Genomic DNA, 25,759 nt, shown 5'->3' on the forward strand with positions numbered 1-25,759 from the left:
ATGGGAAGTTGAGGCTAAGTGGGTTAGCAAGTAGAAGCTGCTTCTGGACAGGCAACTGCTGACGGTGAACCACTTTGTAGGTTCGACTGGCAAAGCAGGCTCCTTCCCAAAATTCGACGACTCAAATTCTTAAATGGCATAGACGAAGATATCTTATTGAATCTCACATGAATGTGAGTCACAGAATATTTTTGCCTTGTTTCCGCGGTTGCAGATCATGGTCAGACTCATATTGACCATTTGGAGATTTTAGTTTTTAGCGCGAACCCAGGACAAGCACACCAGACTTCCAGGGATGCCTTACAATAGTAGTCCATGAAATAATATCATTCTTTATTTAAGCCATGACCTCCAGGCGACAATGCTCAGCTTGAGTTACAAAATCCTTACCGTAGATCCAATTCGAAGAGGCATGCGGTAATGCACTGACATAACAGTCTCATTAAGACGCTTATAATGAGTGGCATAAACCCCTTAATGATTTTGACGTAACGAAACATGGATACAAGGGAAACGATACAGATTTACAATCAAGAAATGTTGCCCTTCAGAAAAAGCGAAAGCTCAATGCTCAACTGAGAAACGCAGAGTGAGAGGGTTACTTCAATCTTCCATCTCTAATAGACGTTGGACCCACGGAGGAGTAAAGGGTACAACGCATATGCTGAAATGGTGACAAGTCACGTTGGGATGTCACGTTCTGGCGTCATCTGTATCAATGGCCTGTAGTAAGTACTGTTCATTATCATTATCAAAAGATCGAAAGAACAAGATCAAACTGCTGCATCTTGTAAAAGCAGTAGTAAGCTGGACTGTATCCTCAGCTCCAAAAACGCCGTCAAAAAGAAGATGTACATGGCAAGTAACCGAATCCGATAGATTCTAGAAGCCCTTTCACTTCATGCTCATGTTCGCCCTAGATGATATTAGTATCCACGCGCTAGGTTGTAGCAATGGCTGCATACTGGTCCAGGCCCAGGTAATCCGCCGCGGCCAACAGCTCAAGGCAAAGCTCGACTGGGATATCCATGTCGGGGACATCTTCGCTATTGCGGTAGCGATACCAGTAGTGAAAGTATTCGACAACCTTATCGAGGACCATGGCGCTGTTGATATATTTTATCATCAGCGTCTTGCTCTCTCAAGGGTTGGAATGTTCCAGCAGAGGCCGAGCACAACCAGACTTGGCGCGTCTGTGGTCAGGTCAAGTGTAGTGAGTACTCATGTAGCCCAACCGAGAAGTCTCGGATGTTCTCTCAACAAAGCATCGTGAATTATCATCAATCCACAGAGCAAGCCATCTGGACGCGACAGCGTGTTGGCAACATAGACCTACCTCATCTCCTGGAAAACACAGCGAGCCTCTTTGGCCTCAGCGAATTGACTTCTCACGTCGAGCATGCCTTTGATGATGGGGCTGACCATAGCGGCATCACGAAGAACAACAAATTCAAAGCCATCGCTGGAAACGAGAGTGATGTATTTGCTTGCCATTGCTTCTGAGGTCGGGCTCGTCTTCACCGCTTGCTAGCTGACCGTTCTTGTCTTGTCGCTGGGAAAGATAAGGAAAAAGGAAAAGAAAGGAAGAGGAAAGCGATTTGTTGGGAAAAGCTTTGAAGAAAAGGCAGAAACGGACAGAGAGAATGGAGAAGTTGAGCTTGGACCAGGTCACGATAAGAAAAAGGGAAGAGCACGGAAAGTACCTGGACCAAGGAAATTTTCTCGTCAGCAGGTGCACGGGCCAATCAGTTCCGTCATATTCAGCTCCAGTGATTCACCTCCACTGAACGGGCTCAGGCGGGCTCCTACAGCCCATGGAGCACGGAGCCTGTTAACCTGTTAGCCTGTAGAGCCCGCTACTGCCCGCAAGCAGCTGTACTCCCCCAATGGCAGTTGCCCTGTCAACATGTTTACTCGGGTAACTTGGTGGTGCAACAAAGCCACACTAAGACTTGACTCCCCATAGTCCTTCCACTTGTTGGACTTGACCAAGTAGTTTAAACTTGCCGCAAACAACACAAACTTAACTTACCTTAACTCAACCCAAGACAAGTCAAGACAACACCAACGCTGTCATCCACCCATCATTTAACTATACTGAGCCTTATTAGCTCCAGCATCTCAGCCCAATTCGCGTCGAATCAACCTGTACATTCCACTCTACTCTGCTTGCCGTCTACACACATATCGCATCAGACACTCGATAGTATTATCTTCTCCCACCCCGCATCAACAAACGAGCATCACAGATCCGAATATCATATTCTACCTTGGGCGCATCTCAAACCACACTTGTTCTACTTATCGACATACCACGCAAGAGGCTAAGCGACTCTAAAAAAGACTCGCGCCTGCATCCGGCGACTCACACTACCGCCTTGCGCCCAAGCATGGCATCATCTCATTCGCACCGTACCTCTTACTTTGAACCCAACGAGCAGTTTCGACGTCAAGAGCGCACTCGTTCCAGCGAAGGCACCGTCAGCACCACTATGAGCTCGTCGACGGGCCGCGAGTCGGCAGCGACCCACGTCACCGACGCGCCCACCTTTTCCAAGAAGATTGTTGTTGTCGGCGACGGTGGTTGCGGCAAGACCTGCTTGCTCATTAGCTACAGCCAGGGTTATTTCCCAGAGGTAAACAACCCTTTTCGAACTGATACCGTTGGGCACCAATACTAACAAGACAGAAATATGTACCAACCGTCTTTGAGAACTACATCACCTATCCCATCCACTCTGCTACCGGTAAGACTGTGGAGCTTGCATTGTGGGATACCGCCGGCCAAGAGGAATATGACCGTCTCCGACCGCTCTCATACCCCGAGACCGACCTAATCTTTGTATGCTTCGCTATTGATTGCCCGAACTCTCTCGATAATGTACTTGATAAGGTATGTGATATTCGCAATCTATTCGCCACACAACATGCTGATCTTTTCCCAATAGTGGTATCCTGAGGTTCTACACTTCTGCCCATACACTCCTCTGGTCCTCGTCGGCCTCAAGTCAGATCTCCGCCACAAGAAGGCCTGTATTGATATGCTCAAGACACAAGGTCTCACACCAGTTACTACCGAGCAGGGCATGGGACTGGCCAAGAAGATGAACGCTCAGTACATGGAATGCAGTAGTAAGGAGATGCGAGGCGTCGACGAGATCTTTGAGCAGGCTATCAACACCGTCGTTGCCAACGACCGGAAAACAATCGAGGCAGCAGCAGCCTCGGGTTCTTCCAAGGAGAGCAAGTCATCATCAACACCCGGGGTGGGGCAAATTAAGAGGAAGAAGAGAAGGTGTCCAATCCTCTAAGGCACTCACAACTGGAGATGGGATGAATGAATGATTTCTTGGATTTGAGGAACCTTTTACTCATCATTGTCTTCCGATCTCTTTTGTCATCTTCTCCTGGGGAGAGGAGAGCAGGAGCGAACAGCAAGAAAGACAGCTCGGTGGGCCAGCATTAAAAGAGTTGTAATGACCATCGCATGAATATTGCTTTTATAACGATTTACATTTACGTTATTTCTTTTACCTTCATTGCTGTTGACACTGGTAGGAACTTCTGGGAAGCAACAGGCCGGTGAAATGACACGGCGGCCGTTGCTGGGAATGACTTGACTTCCCTCCATTACCTACCTACCTACTTGGGAGATGTATCTCTTCGGCATTGGGGATATAGTTTGGGTTTGAAAGTATGGCATGGCATGGGAGGAAGCGCGCACATTTGTTTTTGAAAGTGTCTTATGAGATAAGGGGAGCAACCAGAACTACAGGCCTGTTTCTATATGTATTGCATCATCGGCATAAACCAGGGTCGAGGTGCCAGGTGTTTTGTTGGCCTTTCTTTGTTAGTGTTTCTGGCGTGGTTTTATTGAGTTGATAGGATTGTTGGAATAAAGATATAACAAACAATATTGTACATATGCTGGCTGTGATTGATCATTTGTGATAGATACCTAGTTGAAGAACTGATAAACAGAAGGGTGTTGTCAGCAAAACAACAACCCCTCAATCTCGAATATATTAAAATCGAAGTTTCAAACTCCAGCCATGTCACTTCACATGCTTTCATACTTTACTTGTGTATCTTTCTTTACAGGATTCATCGTTATCATAGCTGATGTGCCAGCATAGGTATTCATTTCTACCTTGTCTTCTTCGGAATATAAAGTCCCCTTCCATTGCCTCCAGATCTTCCGCTTTTCCACTGTTATACATGTACGTGTTTATTTTTATGTACAAATGTCCCAACTCTCTTGAAACCTTTTTCCTCCTTTCCAAGCACCTGTAACCATCATACAAGTTGAAAAATGACCATCATGAGGGGAGCATTATACATCGAGCCAACGCCAACCGATAACCAGGTTTAATAGTACACGCGAGATGCGAATTTGTGTAGAGATGATGTGTCCAACACACCACCTCCCGTATTAGAGAGAGTAAAGAGGTGTGTGTTTATTTGTTCTTGACAACGCCGACCTTGGCGGCGCGCAGCACTCGGCCGTTGAGCTTGAAGCCCTTCTGTTGAACGAAGAAGACAGTACCGTCCTCCTTGTCAGGCTGAGGAGTCATGAAAGTAGCCTCCTGCTCGTTGGGGTTGAACTTCTCGCCCTCGGGGCTGAGACGCTCGAGGCCGTGCTTCTTAAGGGTGTTCATGAGGATGTCCTCGGTCATCTTGAGACCCTCGTACAGGTTGGCGAGATCCTCGATGCCCTCAGGTCGGTCCTTGACCTTGAGCTTCTCCTGGGGAACCATTCCAAGAGCTCGGTCGAGGTTGTCAACGCTGTCGACGAGGTCCTTGGCGAACTTTTGGATGGCGAAATCTTTGGCGGATTTGACCTCACGGGTGGTGCGCTCTTGCAGGTTGCGGAAGTCGGCGACGGTGCGCAGGCACTTGTCCTTTTATGATGGTCAGTATTACAGAGACGAATTGGGATTTTTTAGTCGCCACACACCTTCCAGTCCTTGACCTCGGTCTCCTTGGCCTCGAGAGACTTCTTGAGCTCAGCGAGGGGATCATTCTCGGCGGGCTTCTCGTCAGACTTGGTTTCCGACTTGGCCTCCTCAACAGGCTTGGACTCGGACTCCTTGGCGTCGCTGTACCATCTTGAGACGGCGGGCTGGGCGGATCTGAGAGTAAAAGCAGGCGCAGCCTGGAATTGCGACTGGACGAAGGGTCGGGGGACGGCGACCTTGGGAGCAGCCCGCAGAGCGCGGGACGAGGTGGCAATGGCCTGGCGGAACATTGTGAGGTATACGAGGAAGTAAATAAAGATTGATGAAGTGGAGGGGAATAAGTGATGGGTGAGAGTTTAGTGAGGAGAGGCTGGTGCACTTAAGTAAAGTGTTATAGTGGCTTGTGGTTGGTAGACTATCAGGAAGTTTAGAGCTCCGAGTTAGGACTGAAATTTTAAGCTGTCGGCATGATTCGCTTCGCATGTCGAAGGGTCGCACCGGCTACTGGGACCGGGGACGGGAAGCTTCCATTTACAATGGCAAACCCCCACTTTGGCAGGGCATGATGTAGGTAGACTCTGATCTAGGGTAGCTAGACGCGGATCAATGAAAGCCCGCCGTTATAATCGATTCAATTGACCTTTGCTTGAGGCTGTTGAGACCCACTCTTTTACTGGCTGGTCTACGTCGTGCTCTGGCAACCTGGAGGCTAAGTAAGGTAAGGTAGCTACCATCATTGCTTGCTATCCATTACCTCCAACTAAACAACATCATCATAACGACCACCATTCTACACCACCCTCAACGCCTTCTCTCGTCCGCGTAGCATAGCGCATAATTCTACTACACACGATCTTCACCCCCGACACACGAAACCACATCCTACACAATGGCGGCGGCCGAATCGGCGAGGGTCCAGGAAGCGCAGAAGCTCGCCAAGTCCGACCCACGAAAGGCTGAGGCCATCTACAAGGACATCATCTCCAAGGCTCCCAGCACCACATCCGATGCAGCTACTCGCGAGTACGAAACCGCTTTGGTCAGCCTAGGAGAGATCTACCGAGACGAGAAGTGCGCACCGCTTCACGACCGCTTCCCGCGTGCCCCGCTAACAATTAGAACAGGAAGACGCAAGAGTTGGTGAACCTGGTCAAGGAGAGCAGGACAGTATTCTCTTCTTTTGCAAAGGCCAAGTCGGCCAAGTTGGGTATGTCCTCAACACCAAAGCAATCTTGCGCCAATGCATCACAGCCAGCCAGCTAACGTGGTGACGTAGTCCGCCAACTGCTCGACCTCATCAAGGAAATCCCCGACAGTACCGATATCGAAATCTCCGTCACCAAGGATTGTATAGAATGGGCCACCGCCGAGCGCCGTGCTTTCCAGCGACAGGACCTCGAGGTCCGTCTGGTAGCCCTCCAAATGGCTAAGCAATCCTACTATGAAGCCCTCGGTCTGATCAACAACCTCCTTCGCGAGCTCAAGCGCCTCGACGACAAGCTCCGCCTCGTCGAAGTCCAACTCCTCGAATCCAGAGTCTACCATGCCCTTGGTAACATTCCCAAGGCCCGTGCTGCTCTTACCAGTGCACGAACCAGCGCTGCCAGTGTGTACACACCTCCCATGCTACAGGCCAACCTCGACATGCAAAGTGGTATGCTTCACGCCGAAGATAAGGACTTCAACACCGCTTTCTCCTACTTCATCGAGGCTCTCGATGGCTACCACTCCCAAGACGAAAGCACCAGGGCTCAGGCTGCTCTGCAGTATATGCTTCTCTGCAAAATCATGCTTAACCTCGTGGACGACGTCAACAACCTCATGGCCTCGAAGCAAGCCCTCAAGTACGCTGGCAAGAACCTAGAAGCTATGAAGGCTATTGCTCGCGCCCACTCGAATCGATCACTGGAGGAGTACGAGCGTGCACTTTCTTCCTACCGATACGAGCTAGGAAGCGACACCTTCATCCGAAACCACCTCCGTCGCCTCTACGACGCTATGTTGGAGCAGAACCTTATCAAGGTTATTGAGCCTTTCTCGCGCGTGGAGATTGACCACATCGCAAACATGGTCGGCCTCGACACCCAGCAGGTTGAGCGAAAGCTCTCCCAGATGATCCTGGACAAGGTCATTATTGGTGTTCTGGACCAGGGCGCTGGCTGCCTTATCATCTTCGACGAGACGCACCGGGATGAGTCGTACGATGCGGCTCTTGCAACCATTGAGAAGTTGAGCAGCGTCGTCGATGTTTTGTACACAAACCAGGCGTCTATGCTGGAATAGATAGGGGTTCATCCGTTGTATGTAATATGTCACACAGTATCTTAGACTAGGCGTTTCAAAGAGGGAACACGATCGTCTATGCTGGTCAATGCTTGTATTTGTTCATGTGTCCTTATATATAGCACTGTGCCTGTGATCCAAACCTATGTACAGACAATGCCTCAACCAGTTTCCGCTTCCAACAGGGGGTATTGAATCAAATCGCAAGGCGTGACGAATACAAACAATCGTTTTGTACTTGGTATCTCCAACAACAGCAACAGCAACCGACCTCTCATGAAACAAAACGCCTCATGAATGCTAAAATAATATGCCATGCTTCGTAACTCAATGCAAAAAAAGCAAACAATTGTTCCTTACGTCATTCAATGAAACATAACTCGCCTAGGTCCAGCAGAAGAAGAAGCCTCTTGACTTCTCCTCTGCTCGCCCAGGATAAGAGCGAATAGTCTCTTGGCCAGGGCACCCTCGTCCCAGCCGCCAACTTGAGCCTTGAAGGCGTCGACACAATCCAGGTGCCAACGCTCCAGCGTCATGGCTTCACCCTGGCTGGCAACGGTCTTTCCAAGATATTTGTCTGAGCAACGTTCGTAATAGATAGTGAAAGGGCCTTGGCGGCGCTCCTGAAGTAGATCGTCGAGCACAAGCCAATGTTTCCGTGTCCAGACAGTTTGTGATAGTGGTGCAGGACGCGGTTGTTTCTTAGGTGGTCCCGCGTTAGACGCAGGGACCTTGATGGTGGTGGGATTCTCCTTGTTGGTAGTTTGGCCGGGTGGTGGTCTAATACGCGGTCGCTGGGGGCCGTTGCTAGACTGTGATGCCGCCGAAGAATTGGATAGTCGACGTTGATGTCGAACCTTGGCCTGTTCTATAGGAGAGAGGACGCTGCTCGTGAACTCGACTACACGGCCAGGGGTATGAGGTTTGAGAGGAGAGCGTAGACTTGATTTGATGGGGGATGCGTTTCTGGGAGGTAGTGGTCTGAGAATAGGGCGAGGGGCAGGGCGGGGAGCGGGTTTAGCTGGGGATGGTTCTGGGGAGTCTTCGCTGGCATTGGAAGTTTCCTGCTGCCATCTGTGTATATCGGCGTGGGTGAGCTGCATCCTTGGTGGAGTAGGTTCCCCTGTAGTAGGAACTGGTTCAGGCTCAGGCTCAGGTTCTGGTCCTGGTTGAGCGATCGCATTCCGCGTCGATGCTTTAAAGAAGGACTGATTAGGTCGTCGTCGTTCAGGACTAAAGTTCGCCTTCTGGGGTACTGAGGGCATCTCGGAAGGCTGAAATTCTTCAACATCGTCTTCAGTTCCTTCTTCATCCGGATCTTCCTGTTCGTGTTCCTCCGATCTTTCTCTCTCATCAGGCTGCTGAGAGATAGCTTCCACGGCTATACCGTGCTCCTCATGTACTGAGGATTCCTCTGAGCCCTGATCTGAAGGAGATTGGTTGGACCTTGACTCTGATTGAGAATTCGTTTCCTCTTCCGACTGCTCAGATGGCTCTCGCATCGCTGCCGGTTGAACAGGGCGGGCGGGAGAGAAAAAACCAAGCTTTGGCTTGCCTCGAGGCGCGAGCTCTTGCTGAGGCAGCTGTGGAAACATGGAGCTTGTCGGTAGTGTTTGTGTTGTCTCGGGCTCAGGTTCAGGCTTAGCAGGCCGTGCTCCAGAGACTGACATCTTGAAAGGTGAGAGCTTGTCGGTCAGCCTCCCTGGAAGGACTCCAGGAGACGAGAAGAAGGCCGACAGATCGAAGCGGTTCGCCTTGGCAGTGGCAGGAGCTTGTTTGGGCTGTTTGACAGCCTGCTTCTTATTCAGACGAGAATGCTCTTCTGCTCGAGGCGGGTCTTCAGTAGTAATCTCCATGGCATCTGTTTGGCGATCTTCGGTCTCATCAATCTCACTCATCGTTCTCTGATCAATGCTCTCATCTTGTTGTGTTTCTCTGGCAGCCTGTTTACCCCAAGGGCTTGGTATTTTGTCCCGTCTGCGGTAAGGTGATTCTGGCTTATTCTTTGCGGGTTGTTGCCGGGTTGTTCGAGGACTTGACCTTTGCGCCTCAAACTCCCACAAATCTATATCATCACCCGCATCTTCAGTCTCATCATCCGTCACATCCATGACTTCATCGACTTGACCGCGAGAAGCAGTTGGGCCGGCGCGTCTTACTGTTGAGCGCGCAAAGGCCTCAAGAGGGATATCCCCACGAAGGTTAGGGCTGATAGGGCCTTCATTCTGCACCCAGCTCATGCCGCCCTCACTGGGGGCCTGGAAATGCGTCGAACTGGCCGCAGAATCCCTAGATACTGTTCGTCGATGGCGAGGCGAGGAAGTACGACTACTCCTTTCGAGAGCTTCCATAAAGCTAGGCTGTCCTGTGTGCCTGGTGTTGGTTCCAAAGGGATCCTCATAGGCCTCGTTACCCTGAGGGATCTGGGCAGCTTCATTTGAAGCATGCGACCTTCCAGGACTGGCACTCGTGCGTCGCATGATTTGGGATTCCCTTGGCCCCAAGTCTCTGGTAGCAGAGCTCCTGAAGGGGCTTCGCAAATGGCGATCATGAGCCTCAGGCGATGGAGGATCTGATGTCACACTTTGCAAAGCGCGACCTGCTCGAACAATAGGCGATAGTGTAGGACGCCTGGCCCTCTCGGACATGAGTTCTGGCAAAGATTGTTGTTCTTGAATAGGTGATGAAAGCTGGTTCATCGGTGTCACCTCTGGCTGTTGGACTTCGTTTTCCAAAGACAGTCGAGGCTGGCGTGGCTTGGCGATCTTAGGTAGCTCCTGTACCACTTCAGGTTCTTCTTCTTCCTCTTCGTCCTCCTCGACAGGGTCGCCTATGACAGTCTGCTCGAAAACTTGCTCGTCTACATCAGAGTGATCGTCAGGTTCATCCAACAAGTGGTGGCCAGCATCCGAATGGTTGTCGGGTTCTTGGGCAGTAGCATCGAAATCTATCAGAAGCTCATCGTCCCTCTTCCTCTTCTCGATCACAACTTCATTAACAATCTCATCTGCAGCTTCCGGTAACGTTTGAACTTGGATTACAGGCTCAGGTGAGGGGTTCTTCAGTGAAGAGCCTCTGCTTGAATTAAGCCTTGTGGGATTGCGCGAGCCAGCCCTAGTCTTCTGGTTGTTATCACTTTCAACTTCAAAATTCGAAGATGTGTCGTCAGGAGTAGGAAGACGCCCTTTATCAGAACGAGAGGCAACACTTGTATTGGAGGCTGCTGGCTGGTTAGCCTCATCTTGTTGTTCCTCCTGGACGTCCTGCTCCTCAGGGGCCTCTTCTTGTGCTTCTGGCTCATCTTCGAGTTGAGTGGGCTGTGCGTCTTCCATTTGAATATCCTGTTTCTCGACTACTCGGAGCTTTTTAGCGCTCGCTCGGGGGCGACGGGGCGTAGCTGCTTTCAGCACTGCATCAGGAATCTCCGAGAAAGAATCGTCGTAGAGGTTTGAGTCTTCGTTCTCGAGGTGAGGTGCGTCGTGGCGGTGGGATGCAAGGGGAGATCCACGGTATTCGGTAGTTTCGGGGTTGTCAGGCACGTTCGATTTTAACAGCACCTGGTGTCGCAAAGGTGAAGAACCCATTCTCCGAGGGCTCTGCCACCATCGGGAAGCCAGAGCACGGCTGGGTGAAAATTTTTGAGGTGGGCGAATAGTTGATTGTCGGAAGTCCTGTTGAGGTTCTTCTGGCGCGGGTTCTTTCGGTGCTTCGATCTTATCCTCCTGTCTAGCAGTTTCCTGGTCCTTCTTAGGTCTGTCGCGATCCTGCAAAGACTGTCGTAGGGATTCTAAGGTGTTGTTGATAATCATGCTCGTCTCTTCGCCTATATCGTTTTCGGTTTGTTGTTGCGTCGAACTGCGCAAGCTCGCTTGTAATGATGGTAATGAATCCATAAAGATCATACTAAAGTCTTCGCCCGCTGCGACAGTATCATCGGCTTCAGGTCGGGTGTCACTCCGAGGCTCGTCTGCCGAGGAAACATCACTCCCAGCAGGTCCATAACCATAATCTCCTAAATCCGATGAACCACCATCTCGGCCATGCTCTGGGCTTGAAGCTCTGGGTGCAGCTTTTGTTGTAGGTCTTGGGGTTGGTTCGTCATCCAGTGTCGCCATCCAGATATCCGAGTCAGGTTCTGATTGCGCAGGCGCGCTATTGTTTGCGGTTCGATTCGCGCGCAACTGATTTGCCTCAGCTTCTGACGGTGTAATTACTAAGGTCACATCGTTATCGGCTTGTGAATCGTCGGCGCGTATAGGAGGAAGTTCGGACACATTGCCAGCATCTGCAAGCTCATCAGGTTGAAAAGCATCGTCTGGTTGAGCGCTTTCCAATATCGAAGCTTTTCCTGGCGTTTTTGTACTTCCCAAGTCGATAGATCGGTTCTTTGGTGGTCGGCCCCTTCGTTTCGTGCCTGGCGTAGGCTGCGCAATAGTTTCTGTTGTGTCTACATCCTTTGATGTGCGCCGCCGTGTTCGAGGGCTCCCCGCAATCGGTGTTCCTTTCCTTTTGATTCCTGCGCTTGGTAATGGCGTGCCGTTTGTTTTTCTCGGGCGACCTCGTTTTCTTGGAGTCGCGTTGGGATCTTGCACCTGCTCCTCGATCGCTTTCTTCAACGGAACTGTCGTCGTAGTGGTGGTCATTTCCCTCCGTCGTGATGTAGGCAAGGAAGGGCTGTCTTGGAATAGCTTCCGACGCGCGCTGCTAGGCCCGACTGACATGCTTTGGTCCTCGGTCTCGACGGTGACTAATAATCGCTGGGGTGCCTGGTTATCTCCAACCTCGAGTTCGAAAGTCTGCCTCCTAGGCGAAGTTCCTTTTCCCGTGGATAAAAATCGACTTGACCGTTGACTGCTGCGAACTATACGACGCGTGGTCGAAGGAGGTACGGCACTTAGAGGCCTGCTTTGACTCCGAGGCGGCTGTTCAACGGTATCGTTAAGTGGATCTGGCGAGGACATAATATCCGCGCTGGGCGTGTTCATATCGACCACTGACTGCCAGCGAACAGTGAAAGAGTCAGAATCAGCGGCTAAGCTCTTGCGCTTTCGCATCGACGACTAAAATTGGTGTTATTCATTCATGGAATGCAATGTAAAGTAAAGTGCCGAATGCATAAAGGCAAGCGCGCACTATTACCATCTGTTTGTTGCAAAACCAAACCAACCCGCCGCGGTGTGGGTAGGGATCATTGACCGGGGTTGACGTGGCGGCACATGTTGACATTGGGCTAGATCTAGACTAGCGCCGTTGCGGGTCTCCGCATCTTTTGTTTCTCCTTGGTTCCGAGGCTTGCATCTACGATTCTTGGTTCTTGGTGAGAAACAGAAGAGTTCTCAGAATAACTACCTAATTAAGTTTAGCGGACGTCGACTTGCACACGGTAAAGCTCTCTAGACCGGCCCATGTCTCTTCTCCCGTCCCCACGTCACATGCTGGGAGGTGACCTCATTTTCAGATGCGGAACAGTGGCCGACTTTTAGGGATGTCTGCTCGGAAACAGACCCCGTCCCGACCTCGGTATATTTAGAGGTGCACCTCCTGTACTTGGTGCCTTTCTCCTCTGTTACAGGAGGAGTCCCTAGGCATTTCCAGTTGAGACATCAGCCATTGCCGAGATCTACAGGCGTCCTTACTACATAATTAAGCACGGCCCCGCGCAACTAATTGTACGTTCCCCAGGTTTTCAATACTAAACATTCCCCAGTCCATTTCATTTCCATCCATTCGGTTTCATTCAATTCAATTGAAGCAACAAGCTTTAACGCGCCGCCTATCCCTGCTCAAATACTCACTTACACACTCCTCCAGACGCCATCATGTCGGACAACGTCGACAAGGAGACCACTCCTGAGATCGACTCCCCTATCACAAAGGTCGAGATCACACCAACCAAGATTGAGATCGAAAAGGCGCCCGAGGTTCCCGCCATCCCTCAGAACGACAATGTCGCCCACGCTCTTGCTGGCGCTGGAGGTGGTCTCTTGTCCATGATCCTGACGTAAGTATCAGACATGCACATGTCGCATACCCAATGCGACGCAATGCGCTAACCACGTCTAAAGCTACCCTCTCATCACCCTCTCTACACGCGCCCAGGTCGAGTCCAAGAAGGCCGAGAGCAAGTTCAGCGAGGCTGTTGGCAACATCATCGCCCGTGAGGGTATCTCTGGTCTGTACTCCGGCATTAACTCGGCCCTCTTCGGTATCAGCATTACCAACTTTGTTTACTACTACTGGTACGAATGGACCCGCGGTTTCTTCGAGAAGGCCGCTGCCAAGGCTGGTCGCGCTGGATCCAAGCTCACTACCGTTGAGTCGATGATCGCCGGTGCCATTGCTGGCTCCGCTACCGTTATCATCACCAACCCTATTTGGGTTGTCAACACCCGAGTCACCACCCGCCAGCAGGAGAAGAAGAAGGATGTCGAGGCCGGCGAGTCTTCCCAGCCTGCCAAGGCTCCCAGCACCATCGGCACTCTGCTGCTACTCCTCAAGAACGAGGGTCCTCAGGCTCTCTTCGCCGGTGTCATCCCGGCTCTTGTGCTCGTCATCAACCCCATTCTTCAGTACACTCTGTTTGAGCAGCTGAAGAACACAGTTGAGAAGCGTCGCAAGGTGACTCCCGCTGTCGCCTTCTTCCTCGGCGCCCTGGGCAAGTTGTTCGCTACTGCGATCACCTACCCCTACATTACCGTCAAGTCTCAGATGCACGTTCAAAGCGGCCAGAAGGAGGGCTCTCTTGCGGCTCTTTCTCGCATCGTGCGTGAGAGTGGTTACTCTGGTCTCTACCGAGGTAAGTACTTTACCATTGATCTTTCACATGACAATGCGCTGACTGTAATCAACAGGTATCGGTCCCAAGATCACTCAGAGCGTACTCACTGCTGCTCTTCTCTTCGCCTTCAAGGACGTCCTTTATGAGCAGACCGTGCGCCTTAGAATGGCTCAGGCCGCTCGCCGCCGCGTCGCTTAAGCTACCTTAATGTTAGTTTAAGTGCTGGTCACACAGGACCCATCGTGATATCAAAGTATTGAAGATACCCAATCATTCTCAGTATGCGCTTCAATATCAAAAAGCATACAATGAGAATGCATTTGGTTATCATTTCGGAAACTGCTATTGTGTAAATGGCGTTGTATTTGGCTTATAGCTTGCGGTCTGCTTGGGTTGAGAGGCAGGCCTGCCTGCTGCAGGATGGCTGGTTAAGGAGGTAACTCTCATTTGGATACCCAAATGTACGTTTGTAGTTTGAACATATCCTCAATTTATTCCCTTGTTTTTTTGGCTTGTTAGATACCATTGAACATCTTAAGTAGGAACTACACGAGGCACAATCCACCAATCGTGATAACACTTATCCGGAGTTGGCACCTCGGCCTTGATCTTCAAATCATCTGCTCCCCTTTCCAATGCTTTCTGTAATGTTGTGATCGCGAGTCCCGTTGCGATACATGCCTTGAGAGCATTCTTCTTGGAAGTGACCCACTTGTCGTGAGAACCAACCGAAAATGCATCCCGAGCAGACAACTTGCTCAACGCCTCAAGTCCTCTCTTCGCACCCTTGAGTGCCCTCTCTGCGTAGTTAAGAATATCTGCTGTAGGTGATTCTGGTTGCGCTGTTCCTTCTGTGAATTCTTGGAAGTTTGGTAGAGGCGGGAGACCGATCACTGCAAATGGTCTCATGCGCAGATCAAAGCGCAATTCATCGTTACTATACGGTCTCGGGGGGAGCTTGATCAGCTTGAGCCGCAGCAATATGGTGTAAACGCATGAGAGCGCATCGGACAATTCCCATGTGACAGCAGCATCCAGAAGCGTGAGTCGGGTAAACGCAAGAGATCGCTCAAGTTGGCGATCGACGGTGGGGTCATGAGGGTTAGGGGATGCACGCGACTCCTCGACCTTTCGAACAATGAACGACTTGATCCTTTCTGCATGTTGTAATCTCCATTTGGCGAGGTAGTTTAGATACCAGTACATGCCGGCAAGTTCGTCTGGTTGGTAGACTTCCAGCTCAAAACCAAGCTGCACGATGGTTTCCATCTGGTGGATCTTGTACAGGTAGGTCCATGACGACAGCGGAAGGGACCATGTCTCGACTGGAGCACTGTTCGTGCCGGTCAACCGCCTCATAGGCTCCTCGCTCAACCTGACTTGGATCCTTTGGTCGAGCTCCTCGGCGTCAACCTGAAGGTTTTCCCAGTCTCTAATAACGTGGCAAAGCGTGCGTCGCACACGGCATCGATTCTGACAGTACGTTCTGAAGATATCGAGAAAAGGTTGCGCCGCTCGTTTGCGGAAGAGCTCCATTTGCTCAGCAACTATGAATCGGGGATCTTGAGGAACTTCGATCTCATCATTGTTGCGGTCAAGCTGGAAGCTCGCGGGCAGCGTCACGATGGAAAAGTCATCGTCTAGTATCTGGCGGATGCTCATGGACCCTAAAACTTCCATCTCGTTAAATAGGAAAGTTTGGAGTAGGGTCCGTACAAAGACCAGTGGTTGTGGTTTCTTGGCTTGGAAGTAATAGACAAAGTTCTAAGCACTGTCAGCATTGCCTTGTTTAAGGAAGACTCATATTCTACCTGTAGACACTGAGAGTCGGTGTAATTGAGAACATCGATTAGTTCAGCGCCGTCTGAGAATAGTCTCGTCAAGTGTCCGAATGCATCTTCAAACTTCAACTGAACAATCGGTCTCGGAGGCATAGTGCTGGCAAGCTTTCTTTGGAGTTTGGCACTGAAGGCATCATCGACAGGTTGGCCAAGATCATGAGAAGCCTTGATGCCTGGGAGGAGATTGAGACAATCCAGCCATGGTTTCCTCGCTACATCTGGCTCTCTCATGTATTTGGGACACTCTGTCGCTTTCAGAAAATACGACCGTAGCTGCAATCGCTGGTCGAGTGCCTGTCTAAGCTCATGGCTGATTTCGTCACCCAGTGTGATGAGCAAACTTCTCGCCTCTTGGATAGCATGCTGAATGTGTTCGGGTTGTATCTCTGCAAGAAGAGTACGGTGGTATGTGTTTGTCACAAAGTCCTCTTCCTACGATATACGTGTCAGCCGAGTCGGTTTCTTGACGATTCACAGCCGTGCTTACCTCATAGTAGTGTTCGGATCTGATACGTTCGTTCACGTAGCCACAAGCCTTTAACAAACCAAGACAATACGCTCTGAGAATTTCCAACATATTAGAGCTTCCGGAGGATTCAGAAGTCGCATTTCTGACGAAGCGAGCATCTTTGACTGTTTGTGGTGTAGGTGTCAGGAGCGCTTCAGCATATATGCTGGTGAACAGAGTCTGCGATAGAGGATATCCTTGGTGCCAGGCCATCTAGATAGACAAATCAGTTTTCCTTCTTCTTTCCCATGTAAATAACTCGTTTACCTCGTGACAGAGTAGCTGGTCTATGATGCCCAGCACCTCTTCGGGAAGAAGTGGCCGACTAACGTCGTAGAGCTCCTCAAGCTCATCTGGTGACTTGACACAACCACTGTCCATCTTTGGGTCCATGATCTACACACGTTAGTCTTTGATCTTAATATCATGACGGGAATCTCACCTCGAGAGCCGCGACAGAGTCGAACAAGGTAAAGGAGTCATCTTTGACGAGATCTCCGGGTGCGAGGGCTGTGGTAAAGAGTCAGTCAGTCAATGGCGGGGTCATTTATGGTGGGAGTACCAAGGATGAAAACTCACTGTTGACGGCTTGTGTGAATTTATCTGTAATATCTACAGCGACTATTCCGGCTGTCATGATATCTGGGGGAGGCGGAGGCGGAGGTTCATATTGGTAGTTCAGCGATAACCTCGCAATATCTGTGCCGTCAGGTCAGACTTTGACATGGCATAATTCAAGGTATTGTTGGGCACCCACCATCATCAGGAATAGCTGCTGAGCCGTCCATGTCCGTAGTGTAAACTGAACCGAAACGCGATAGCACTATTATGAATTAATATTGTGGCCTGTGTACCAATCGTGTGTGTGGCAGTGCATGCGTTGAGAGTTTAGTATTAGATTAGATGTTGACAGTGAGTTGATTGAGTGTGAGAAGGGAGGTTCTGCCTCCAAGTTGGTTGATGATGGCTCCACCACTACGTACTTTGCCTGGTGATAGATTGTCGAATCAATTAAACTCTGGTCAAAAATATCATTTACGATAAAGCACGGGCTTAGAGATTCATTGGATTCTACAGATAAAATCACGACAGCCAATGTCATGACTAAATGAGTTGCTGCTAATATGTTGTGTTCTTTAAAGGCTTTTGTGGAGAGTCGGCAGTAGCCGGGTGCCCAGAAAGTTGAGATGCGTCCCATTGCCATCATGACATGGAAGGAATACAATTTGTTTAGATCACGAGAAACTCATTCATTTACAAGCAATTCTTTTGTCGCAATTACAATCGTAGTTTTTGAATTGATTGATGTATTGTAGCAATCATTATGATACAGTGGCACCAGGTTCATGCGATCGGCGGCTCTTGGTGAATAAGTTCCATCTCATCCCATCCGAGCAATCCCCCTTCAGGCGCCATGCTTCCAATATCCCGTACGCAATCATCCATCCGAGTCAAATTCCTTAAGCGGCGTTCTCGGCGGCGATGGCAGCGTTGGCCTTGGCAAGGTTCTGCATCTCGCCCTGCTTGCCGTTCTGTTGAGGTAATTTACCCGTTAGTAATCTTGTCGCTTTTCTCTATCGCTCATTGTTTTCGCAGGTTTCAGCGTCGCCTTCTTACCTCCCACTTGGAAAATCGGAGATCCATCTCGCCTCGGCGCTCGGCAACGATTCTCTTGTCGTCCTTCAGGCTGCGGCGGACAACGCGGGCGGCGATGGCCAGGTAGCGGTTGTAGCTATCGGGAACGACCAATGTTAGCTTCTCGGTGCTCGTTGACGGGTCGCTCGACGGCAGGCGATAATTTCGGAAGTGCCTGGGAATTCAGTTGACGTACGTAAGACCAGCGGCTCTCCACGCGGCAGGCATATTGGCGGTGTTGGAGGTTGGATTGGGAGGGGATTGGTTTTGGTAGTTTGGTGATGGCTGAATCTTTGCTCCGAATTACCGGACGACGGCAGAGCTAGAATTGGTAGCCTTAGGCCGCATTTGGTGTTGGAGCCGGGAAACAGCCGGAAGGTGATGTATCACGTGATGTCAGACGGTGTTAGTGAAACAGTAAGATCTGGGTGCTTGATGCAACCAATTTACAGTACCAGCCAAGAGGTTGCCAGAAGCCTTAATACTACTTGTCTAGTACCTAATATATAGAACAATTCATTTTATGATATTTAAGACCTGCATTCATGATATTTATTTTCTATATACTAAGCTTCAATCTTAGTGGTCTGCCACGTCTTGAACAATATACGTACAGCACCTACCCATAAAAGCTAAGAATCCTTCAACATTCCTTCACATCAAGCATTGCTTTCTCTCATATTCAACGATAATAAACACAACCATCTTCACACTTAGTCATGGCTACTAGCGCCTTATTAAGCTTAAGCGAAACAACATGCTTACCCCAAATATGCATGGGTAGTGCAGCTTCATATCAAATAAGCTGTGAGAAAACATCACCAAAGGCCAATAGTAGGGGCATCGAAATAGCAGGGGCTACTAAAGAGGCGGCCGCCCAATAAGCTTAAACCATTGGCCTCTGTGCTTATCTTGCAGCTCTTCAGCTCCTCCTCATATAAAGAAGGGAGATGAGCTGTCTTTCTCAACCTAGCAAGTTCACTTATTTCTTCCGCCATGTCCTTCATACCTACTCGACGTCGGCGACCGCAAGAGTTTACTCTTCCTAATGGGAAAAAGGTAATCGCCTCTCTCCCAGAAGACATCGATGAGTTACGGGAGAAACATGGACGTCGTAGCGATGTCCAGGTCGAGATTGTTATCCATGGATCACCAGAGCATCACAACTATCTCAGAGAGACACGGGATCATCATGAAGGTCGCCGTCATCACTTTCGCCAAAAACACGGCCCTGCTTTTGATGAGTGGGAAGATATGCAAGCTCAGCTCGACCTAGTTAACAGCCACCTGGAACGACTCTCCACCAACACGTCCAATCTGAATGCCAACTTTGACAAGTTCGGCTACGGCGCTGAGTTGAGAACTTACGATGACGATGAGCCCGCAGCCGGTGTCGATTCCTCCAACATGTCTACCTCTGACACACTATCTATTGGGTCCAGTGGGAGTCAATCTCGATTGGGGGAGACGATCAAGCTTTTTAAGAAGCCAGTCGTGAAGCAATGGTTTCACAAGGGCCTACTTTGGCGTGCTTCAGAAAATACCGAAATCATGGCTATTGAGCTCTTCTTCGATCTCTTATACGGTAAGCAATCCGACATGTTGGGGTGGACATATGCTTATAAAAGTAACTAGTCGGCATCATTCACGTCAATGGCGAGCACGTCTGGGCAGAGCCAACCGGCAAGGAGTTGCTTCGCTTTGCAATTACCTTTATCATGTCGTGGAAGATCTGGTCCGACATTACCTTGATCTTGAGTTGGTTCGAGACAGACGATGTCTTTACTCGACTTGAGATTTTGTTCGAGATTGCATGTCTCTTGGGGTACGTTGACTTCCAAAAAGAAAAGCCATATATCTAACTGGATAGATTTTCTACCAACATGACCTACGCCTTCCACGAAGGAGAACACAACACGTATAAAATGCTTATATCTTTCTATGTCGCTGCTCGATTCAGAGGTATCACACATTTCTTGTATACCGCTTACCTTTTGCCAATGGTCCGCGGTGTCATGATTTGCCAGGCTATCAACATCATTGTTCCTGCAGCCATCTGGATCGCCAGTATTCATGTCGAGATGCCCTCTCGTTTGGGTCTTATCTGGGTTGCCATCGCTCTGGACATGTGTGGCCAAAGCATCCTGACGGGACTGTTCCAATGGGCTCGAACGACTTCACAGCCTAAAAGATTCGCTAAATATCTTTCTGGTATCTTCGAGTTCTTTCCAGCCGTCAATATTGAGCATCGAGTCGAACGTACCAACGCCTTTGTCTCCCTGGTGTTTGGGTATTCTGTCATGGGGCCCATGTTTCAGAGCTATGGAGGCTATACAGTCGATGTATTCCTGGGTAAAGCTGTTCTTGGGCTGTGTCAAGCTTTCGTCTTTAACTGGATTTACTTTGATGTTGATGGAAGCAACATCAATATGCATGCTATTAGACGGGCCGTGTATAGCTGTAAGTTCTCTTTTTTTTTTTTTTGTCCCTTTCTTCTTCTTTTCTTCGGATCCCTGTCATATGTTGTACGTGTACTAACATTTCAAGCTTCGATATGGCACTATGCTCATCTTCCTTTCATCATGGGCTACATCCTTTCATCTGCCGGATTGTCCAAACTCGTTCTGGCTGCCGATACCCCTGGCGCGAACCCCGAGCACTTGACAGAACATTACATCGAGCGCACAGATCCTGAGATTGCCGATGGTATCCGGTATTTCTACTGCCATGGTCTTGCCATTGCACTCTTTTTCATGGGAGTCATATCAGCCTGCCATGACCACCGCCACCCAGCAACTCGACGTCTGTCCAAAAAGACTCGGTTGGCCAATCGAGCGCTTGTGTGTCTTATCTTGTTCTGTCTGCCGTTGGCCAAGAGTCTCAATTCATTGAATCTTATATCCATCACTCTGGGTCTGACCGTCTGGGTCCTACTTCTAGAGCTGTTTGGCAAATCGTGCCGCAGTGACCCTTTTATTGGTGAGAAGAAGGGATGCTCAGTGCGGTATAAGTGCAAGTGCAGCAAAAAGGATCTTGAGAACGCAAACCTGGATGAGAAGCCAAAGACTGCGACAGCAGAGGTGCTTGAACTAGGACCTAGAGAGAAAACTGCGGTGGCTGATGTACAGGATTGAGCAACAGTATGAAAGTTGGGAATAGCATCCATGTTTGCAATTTATGAAGTTCCTAGCATAATTGAATTTACACGCATCTCAAATCCCGCTACTTGTCCTAATACATGAACTCAGTCATCGGTTCTCTCTTCCAAGATTTAGGAACCACCCCCCATCATCGCCATAGTCTGATGCACCCTCCTTCTATCAACTTCCTTCTTCAGCATACATATACAGCTTGCCACAGCAAGTATTTCCATCTCCACACATTCCCCCTTTCTGTCTACCCACTCCTGCAGATCAAGCATAAGTCGCCCTCCGTTCCCAGCTGTACTCCTATTAGAACCGGGCGTGCGAACTCCACTGTTGCGCACAAAATGCCCAACTTTGCGTCTTCGCTCCTCTTGTTTCCCCCTCTTGACGGCTACCTTGGTCACCTGCTCGAGAACGAGCAGGCTGTCGGCTTTCTCACCCATAAAGGCGCGACGTTCAGCGCGGGAACTATATCGCCACTCGAATGTGCCGAGATGCGTTCGCATGACTACGCTGCGGGTCATCATGCCCTTACAGCTGATCTCTATATCCTCTGCTTGCCTGCCCTGCGAGGTTTCGGTTTCAAGGCGGATCTTGGGGGGGTTGCCCGGCCCATAGCGGTATGTCGTCGTGCAAAGTGGTTTCTGTGCACAGTCGTTTGCTCGAGCTAGGAAGCATGATCCTGATTTTCGAGCTGGTCGAATGGAGACATATTCGGCTTCTTCGATGTCTCCTGTTGGTGAGACGTTGAAGGTGTAGATTGGGTCTGGCCGCGGGGGTACCGGCAGTTTGATAAGGGGAATTCCGGAAGCTTGGATCTGGAATTGCTTGGTAGGATAAAAGTCGGCTACTGTGGTATAGAGATGCGCGGATTCATCTTTGTTGTATATTTCTGTATACACGGGAAGAGAGTTTGTGGAAGATGATGCTTGTGAGATGTAGGATAGTTCTATGGCTTCGGTTACTTCGCAGCTGGGATAGAGCGTAGAAGAAGATGGATCGAGATGGTCTTTTGAATGATACATTGTCTCAACTTTTGTAGACATTTTTTCTAATTTTATAAAGTATTGATAAATGTGTTGTGGTAAATATGATGGTATCAGTCGTGTAAGTGGTGCTGAACACTCTTCCGTATCTCCATCTCCAAGGCCGGAACAAGTGATATATATACTACAAAACTTTCTCATATCTCCTCACATGATGATGATTTACAATTGGATCCTCGCTGAAACCGAAGAATACGGCGCAATATTCCTCGGGGAGCCCAAGGCATCTTTCAGCCCTGTGGTCATGATTGGTGCATCTGGTGATCAGCAACCCCACACAGAATAATACGACGAATGCGAGATGCGAGATGTGGGGGGCTTTGGTGAGGCAGTGCCGATGAGGTGAAGAACAAAGACGTAGAATGAGGTAATTACACATGTTCACTATTAGGTACTACAAGATGGCAGGCACCTTGAGACTAAAGCCTATGATGTAGAAAATAAATAGCCCAATAGCAGACAGGTAGGTAGTATAAGGTAACTTTGCATTTTTATCTCGAGTGAGTAATATTAAATTTATATGACACAAAAACTATCTCGTCTTCATCCCTCATGCAACTCTTCCAAAGAAAGTAACATCATTATCAAGCTTCTCCTCCACCCACATCGGCCACTGGTTATAAATCTGATGCTCCAAATCAATGCTCTGATTGAGATACTTCAACCACCGCGAAAACCCAGGGTCGAGATCTGGCTTTCCCTCTCGCTGGTCAGGAGGATACTTGTTGGACACGTTGCGCTCCTGTCCGCTGATGGGCGTTATGATCTCGTTGATAGCGACCCAGTGCGTGTGGAGGAGGAGCATGACTTGGTTATCCGGGTCGATGAGGGATTGGAATGTGTCGTGGGGGAGAAGCATCCACCATCCGTATTGCGTTGTGTATGCTTTGTACGCTGTAAAAACGAGTCAGCCAGGTAAATGTCAGTCATATTTGAGTGTTTAAAAACTCACCATCCCAGGAGTTGACATATAGCTTCTCGACCATGGCCATGAGATGCTGATGATACTCAAGCTCAACTTCCTCTGTGCACAACGGTTTAAGATTAGTAAGAGCCTCGAATGCAGAATCAGTGAAGCCCTTGGGAATAAGCGGAAGACCCTGCATGAGGGGTTCAAGCAGCGCATCCTGATCCTGTTCAAACATGTTCTCAAAGATAGGTTTGATGCCGCGAAACATCATCTGCATGCCCACAATCATGATGCCCCGAATAAAAGTTAGATACTCGGCCAGTCCGTCGTCGAGAGAAACGGATTGAAATGTCAGGGCGAAGCAGGTAGCTACCATGGCATTGGCTTCCTCGTAGTTCATTGACGATTTGTTAGTTTCTGCAAGGCGTTTCTTGATGGCTCTTATGGCTTTGATGCGATGGTTCATGGCGGATGATAAGATGCTGGGGTCGTCTCTCATGAGTTCAGATGCGGAGAAGCCGAGAATGGCATGCATGAGGTATTCATTCTGGTAGAGTTAGTATACAGGCTGTTTATACCCGGCGTAACATACATTGTGTGCAATGCAAGGTATCTCATGAGTCCAGATGTCCTCTTGCTTTAGAGGATGGTGCGGATAGCATTGTGTTAGAAAGTGCTGAAAGAAGCGCATGTCCTGAAGACTGAACAATGGAACCTGGTGATGTGGCTGCGATCCATCTTAGTCAGTTATGTTTCTGATGATTTTGAATGGATAAATACCTGATGAGTGATCTGTGGCGTAGACGGATACTCGCATTTGAGCCCCGTCTTTGTACAATGTCCACAAGCAGGATGAGTCTCTTGACACTTGATACAGATTAAGAAAGTAATAAATTAGTTGAAACAAAGCACATAACATACCTTGATACGCCTTCTCTTGCAGTTATAGCATCCTCTTCTGCTCTTTGTATGACCTCTCCGCTCAAGTCTCTGTTTCTGAGCTGATGGCCTTTGAACAGCAACTTCGCTGCTAGAACCTGACGGGGGTGTTGCTTTGTCTGATGAGTCTGAAGTTGATGGCAGTTGACTTTGGGCACTTTCACCAAAGGTTATATCGTCTGCTTGGAGAAAAGCGCTGTAGTCAAAGTCCTGGTCGGGGAATGATAACATCCCCGGGCTGAATCCTTGTGGCATATCCATTTCAGTGTTTCTGGGTATGATTCAAGCCTAGTAAACGATTGTATATCCATACATGAGTTGTCGATTACATCAATCGGATCATTGATTCTTGGAAAGACAAAGGAAGTTATGAAGTCTTTTAGAAACTCACCAGGCACCAAAGTATGTAGACAGCTTCACCATGGCGAATCAGGACATCAGACTGTCACGTGTAGAAGCTATAGTGGACGATCCTATAAAGTGGCTGAATAGCTTGTTCTATCATTCGCTGTTGTCTTGATTCCTCCCTAACAAACAGGGCGTTAGGCGTGACGGGTCATCATTCAGCCGCTTTCTCGCACCATCATCGCTATTTGGGAGGCTGTGTTGTTATTTGCAACTAACTACCTGTTTACCTATCTGCCTGTGTTGATAGAATTTGGCTTTGGTGTTGAGAAGTGGATTCTGTTTTACAGTTTTGACCGTTAAATGACGTCTCTTTCCGTGCATTTCTTTACCTTAAGTTCGACAACTCCATCATTGATGCGGGGCCCCAGACCTGATTGAACTACAGTAACTGCATTGCTGGCGTTTAACTTTATTCTTAACTCACAAGTAACTACAACAGCAATGGCCCATAATTCAATATCAATGTCAGTATTGATACTCTGTACTTCCTTTTGCATTGTTTACTTGGACGTTGAATTCATGTTGCCACCCTAGAGAGAGACATGGATGCATTAATAAACGCGCGCCTATGATCGTCAACATCTCATTTCCCAAAAGCTAGAGCCCAGCGCTTCCGTCAACACAACGATTGGTAAATTATCCCCGCGTAGATCGTTCTATTTAGCTCACCTGAAGTTTTAAGCTATGTTACGGTGTGTTTCTACTTCGAGGCCTCCTTCATTTGTTACCGTTCACCGTTTATGTTGATCTCCCTTGGTTCAGTTGAGGCTCTGTTGGGATATTTTCTCCGAGATAGCAGAGTAGACTACCTCACCACTGGTGATCAACAATTGTATCATGTCTGATACACGATTATGATAGTTTCTTATGACCGTTCACTATTAACCTTTAGGAAATAAGGAGCAATGACCACAATAGTACATCCCCAGGAGTATCTGAACAGGAATAATTGGAACGGCATAAAGTTTCCTCAAGTTTACAAGGCTTTATCATTAACTATAAAATCTTATAACAAATCATAAACTCTGCGAAATTGCAACAATAATGGCACAAATACAATCATGGACAGTTGCGATACGAATGTAACGGCATGATTGAATGCAATTATACCACTGCGTATCTATCTTCCCTTTAACGTGGGACCCCAATACTCCTTGGGCCGGACTCTACCCTGTACTGCAAGACAGCACCAGCTTCGAATATCAACCTTCAAGACTGAACAGTGCAGTTAGTACATAGGTGATCCCGTCTAGTGAGACAATCCACTGCATTTCAAGGAGGCCTCTCCAATCCCCAAACTCTGTGGG

The 25,759-nt window shown here is 49.0% G+C and overlaps 11 protein-coding genes across 11 annotated transcripts; 4 read left to right on the plus strand and 7 right to left on the minus strand.

The window, feature by feature from the left end:
* Positions 1-894: 894 nt before the first annotated feature.
* FGSG_00303 (uncharacterized protein) lies at positions 895-1,494 on the minus strand (the record flags this gene model as incomplete). The annotated part of the gene is made up of 3 exons (XM_011317649.1): positions 895-916; positions 966-1,106; positions 1,337-1,494. The coding sequence occupies 3 exons, from the start codon at positions 1,492-1,494 to the stop codon at positions 895-897; spliced, it is 321 nt and encodes a 106-aa protein (XP_011315951.1).
* Positions 1,495-2,390: 896 nt separating this feature from the next.
* On the plus strand, positions 2,391-3,311 carry FGSG_00304 (cell division control protein 42; the record flags this gene model as incomplete). The annotated part of the gene is made up of 3 exons (XM_011317650.1): positions 2,391-2,636; positions 2,690-2,893; positions 2,949-3,311. The coding sequence occupies 3 exons, from the start codon at positions 2,391-2,393 to the stop codon at positions 3,309-3,311; spliced, it is 813 nt and encodes a 270-aa protein (XP_011315952.1).
* An 821-nt stretch (positions 3,312-4,132) lies between these two features.
* FGSG_00305 (uncharacterized protein) lies at positions 4,133-5,351 on the minus strand. Its single transcript, XM_011317651.1, has 2 exons — positions 4,958-5,351; positions 4,133-4,901 (listed from the first exon to the last, which is right to left on the minus strand). Exons 1-2 carry the CDS (start codon positions 5,246-5,248, stop codon positions 4,458-4,460), a joined length of 735 nt encoding a protein of 244 aa, XP_011315953.1. The 5' UTR covers positions 5,249-5,351; the 3' UTR covers positions 4,133-4,457.
* A 345-nt stretch (positions 5,352-5,696) lies between these two features.
* FGSG_00306 (26S proteasome non-ATPase regulatory subunit 11) lies at positions 5,697-7,306 on the plus strand. The gene is made up of 3 exons (XM_011317652.1): positions 5,697-6,029; positions 6,083-6,165; positions 6,235-7,306. Exons 1-3 carry the CDS (start codon positions 5,848-5,850, stop codon positions 7,239-7,241), a joined length of 1,272 nt encoding a protein of 423 aa, XP_011315954.1. The 5' UTR covers positions 5,697-5,847; the 3' UTR covers positions 7,242-7,306.
* Positions 7,307-7,606: 300 nt separating this feature from the next.
* On the minus strand, positions 7,607-11,884 carry FGSG_00307 (uncharacterized protein; the record flags this gene model as incomplete). Its single annotated transcript, XM_011317653.1, has 1 exon — positions 7,607-11,884. The coding sequence occupies one exon, from the start codon at positions 11,882-11,884 to the stop codon at positions 7,607-7,609; it is 4,278 nt and encodes a 1,425-aa protein (XP_011315955.1).
* A 1,071-nt stretch (positions 11,885-12,955) lies between these two features.
* FGSG_00308 (uncharacterized protein) lies at positions 12,956-14,529 on the plus strand. The gene is made up of 3 exons (XM_011317654.1): positions 12,956-13,242; positions 13,307-14,037; positions 14,093-14,529. Exons 1-3 carry the CDS (start codon positions 13,061-13,063, stop codon positions 14,215-14,217), a joined length of 1,038 nt encoding a protein of 345 aa, XP_011315956.1. The 5' UTR covers positions 12,956-13,060; the 3' UTR covers positions 14,218-14,529.
* A 24-nt stretch (positions 14,530-14,553) lies between these two features.
* Positions 14,554-17,156, minus strand: FGSG_00309 (uncharacterized protein; the record flags this gene model as incomplete). The annotated part of the gene is made up of 7 exons (XM_011317655.1): positions 14,554-15,783; positions 15,831-16,292; positions 16,348-16,581; positions 16,636-16,764; positions 16,811-16,878; positions 16,948-17,067; positions 17,126-17,156. 7 exons carry the CDS (start codon positions 17,154-17,156, stop codon positions 14,554-14,556), a joined length of 2,274 nt encoding a protein of 757 aa, XP_011315957.1.
* Positions 17,157-17,632: 476 nt separating this feature from the next.
* Positions 17,633-18,300, minus strand: FGSG_00310 (uncharacterized protein). Its single transcript, XM_011317656.1, has 3 exons — positions 18,200-18,300; positions 17,986-18,100; positions 17,633-17,900 (listed from the first exon to the last, which is right to left on the minus strand). Exons 1-3 carry the CDS (start codon positions 18,229-18,231, stop codon positions 17,829-17,831), a joined length of 219 nt encoding a protein of 72 aa, XP_011315958.1. The 5' UTR covers positions 18,232-18,300; the 3' UTR covers positions 17,633-17,828.
* Positions 18,301-20,585: 2,285 nt separating this feature from the next.
* On the plus strand, positions 20,586-21,137 carry FGSG_00311 (uncharacterized protein; the record flags this gene model as incomplete). Its single annotated transcript, XM_011317657.1, has 2 exons — positions 20,586-20,805; positions 20,944-21,137. The coding sequence occupies 2 exons, from the start codon at positions 20,586-20,588 to the stop codon at positions 21,135-21,137; spliced, it is 414 nt and encodes a 137-aa protein (XP_011315959.1).
* Positions 21,138-21,274: 137 nt separating this feature from the next.
* FGSG_00312 (uncharacterized protein) lies at positions 21,275-22,195 on the minus strand (the record flags this gene model as incomplete). Its single annotated transcript, XM_011317658.1, has 1 exon — positions 21,275-22,195. The coding sequence occupies one exon, from the start codon at positions 22,193-22,195 to the stop codon at positions 21,275-21,277; it is 921 nt and encodes a 306-aa protein (XP_011315960.1).
* A 550-nt stretch (positions 22,196-22,745) lies between these two features.
* Positions 22,746-24,305, minus strand: FGSG_00313 (uncharacterized protein; the record flags this gene model as incomplete). The annotated part of the gene is made up of 5 exons (XM_011317659.1): positions 22,746-23,089; positions 23,148-23,652; positions 23,698-23,832; positions 23,886-23,972; positions 24,027-24,305. The coding sequence occupies 5 exons, from the start codon at positions 24,303-24,305 to the stop codon at positions 22,746-22,748; spliced, it is 1,350 nt and encodes a 449-aa protein (XP_011315961.1).
* Between the last annotated feature and the right edge of the window lie 1,454 nt (positions 24,306-25,759).

Source organism: Fusarium graminearum, chromosome 1, assembly GCF_000240135.3.
Source record: "Fusarium graminearum PH-1 chromosome 1, whole genome shotgun sequence".
Taxonomy (NCBI): Eukaryota; Fungi; Ascomycota; class Sordariomycetes; order Hypocreales; family Nectriaceae; genus Fusarium; species Fusarium graminearum.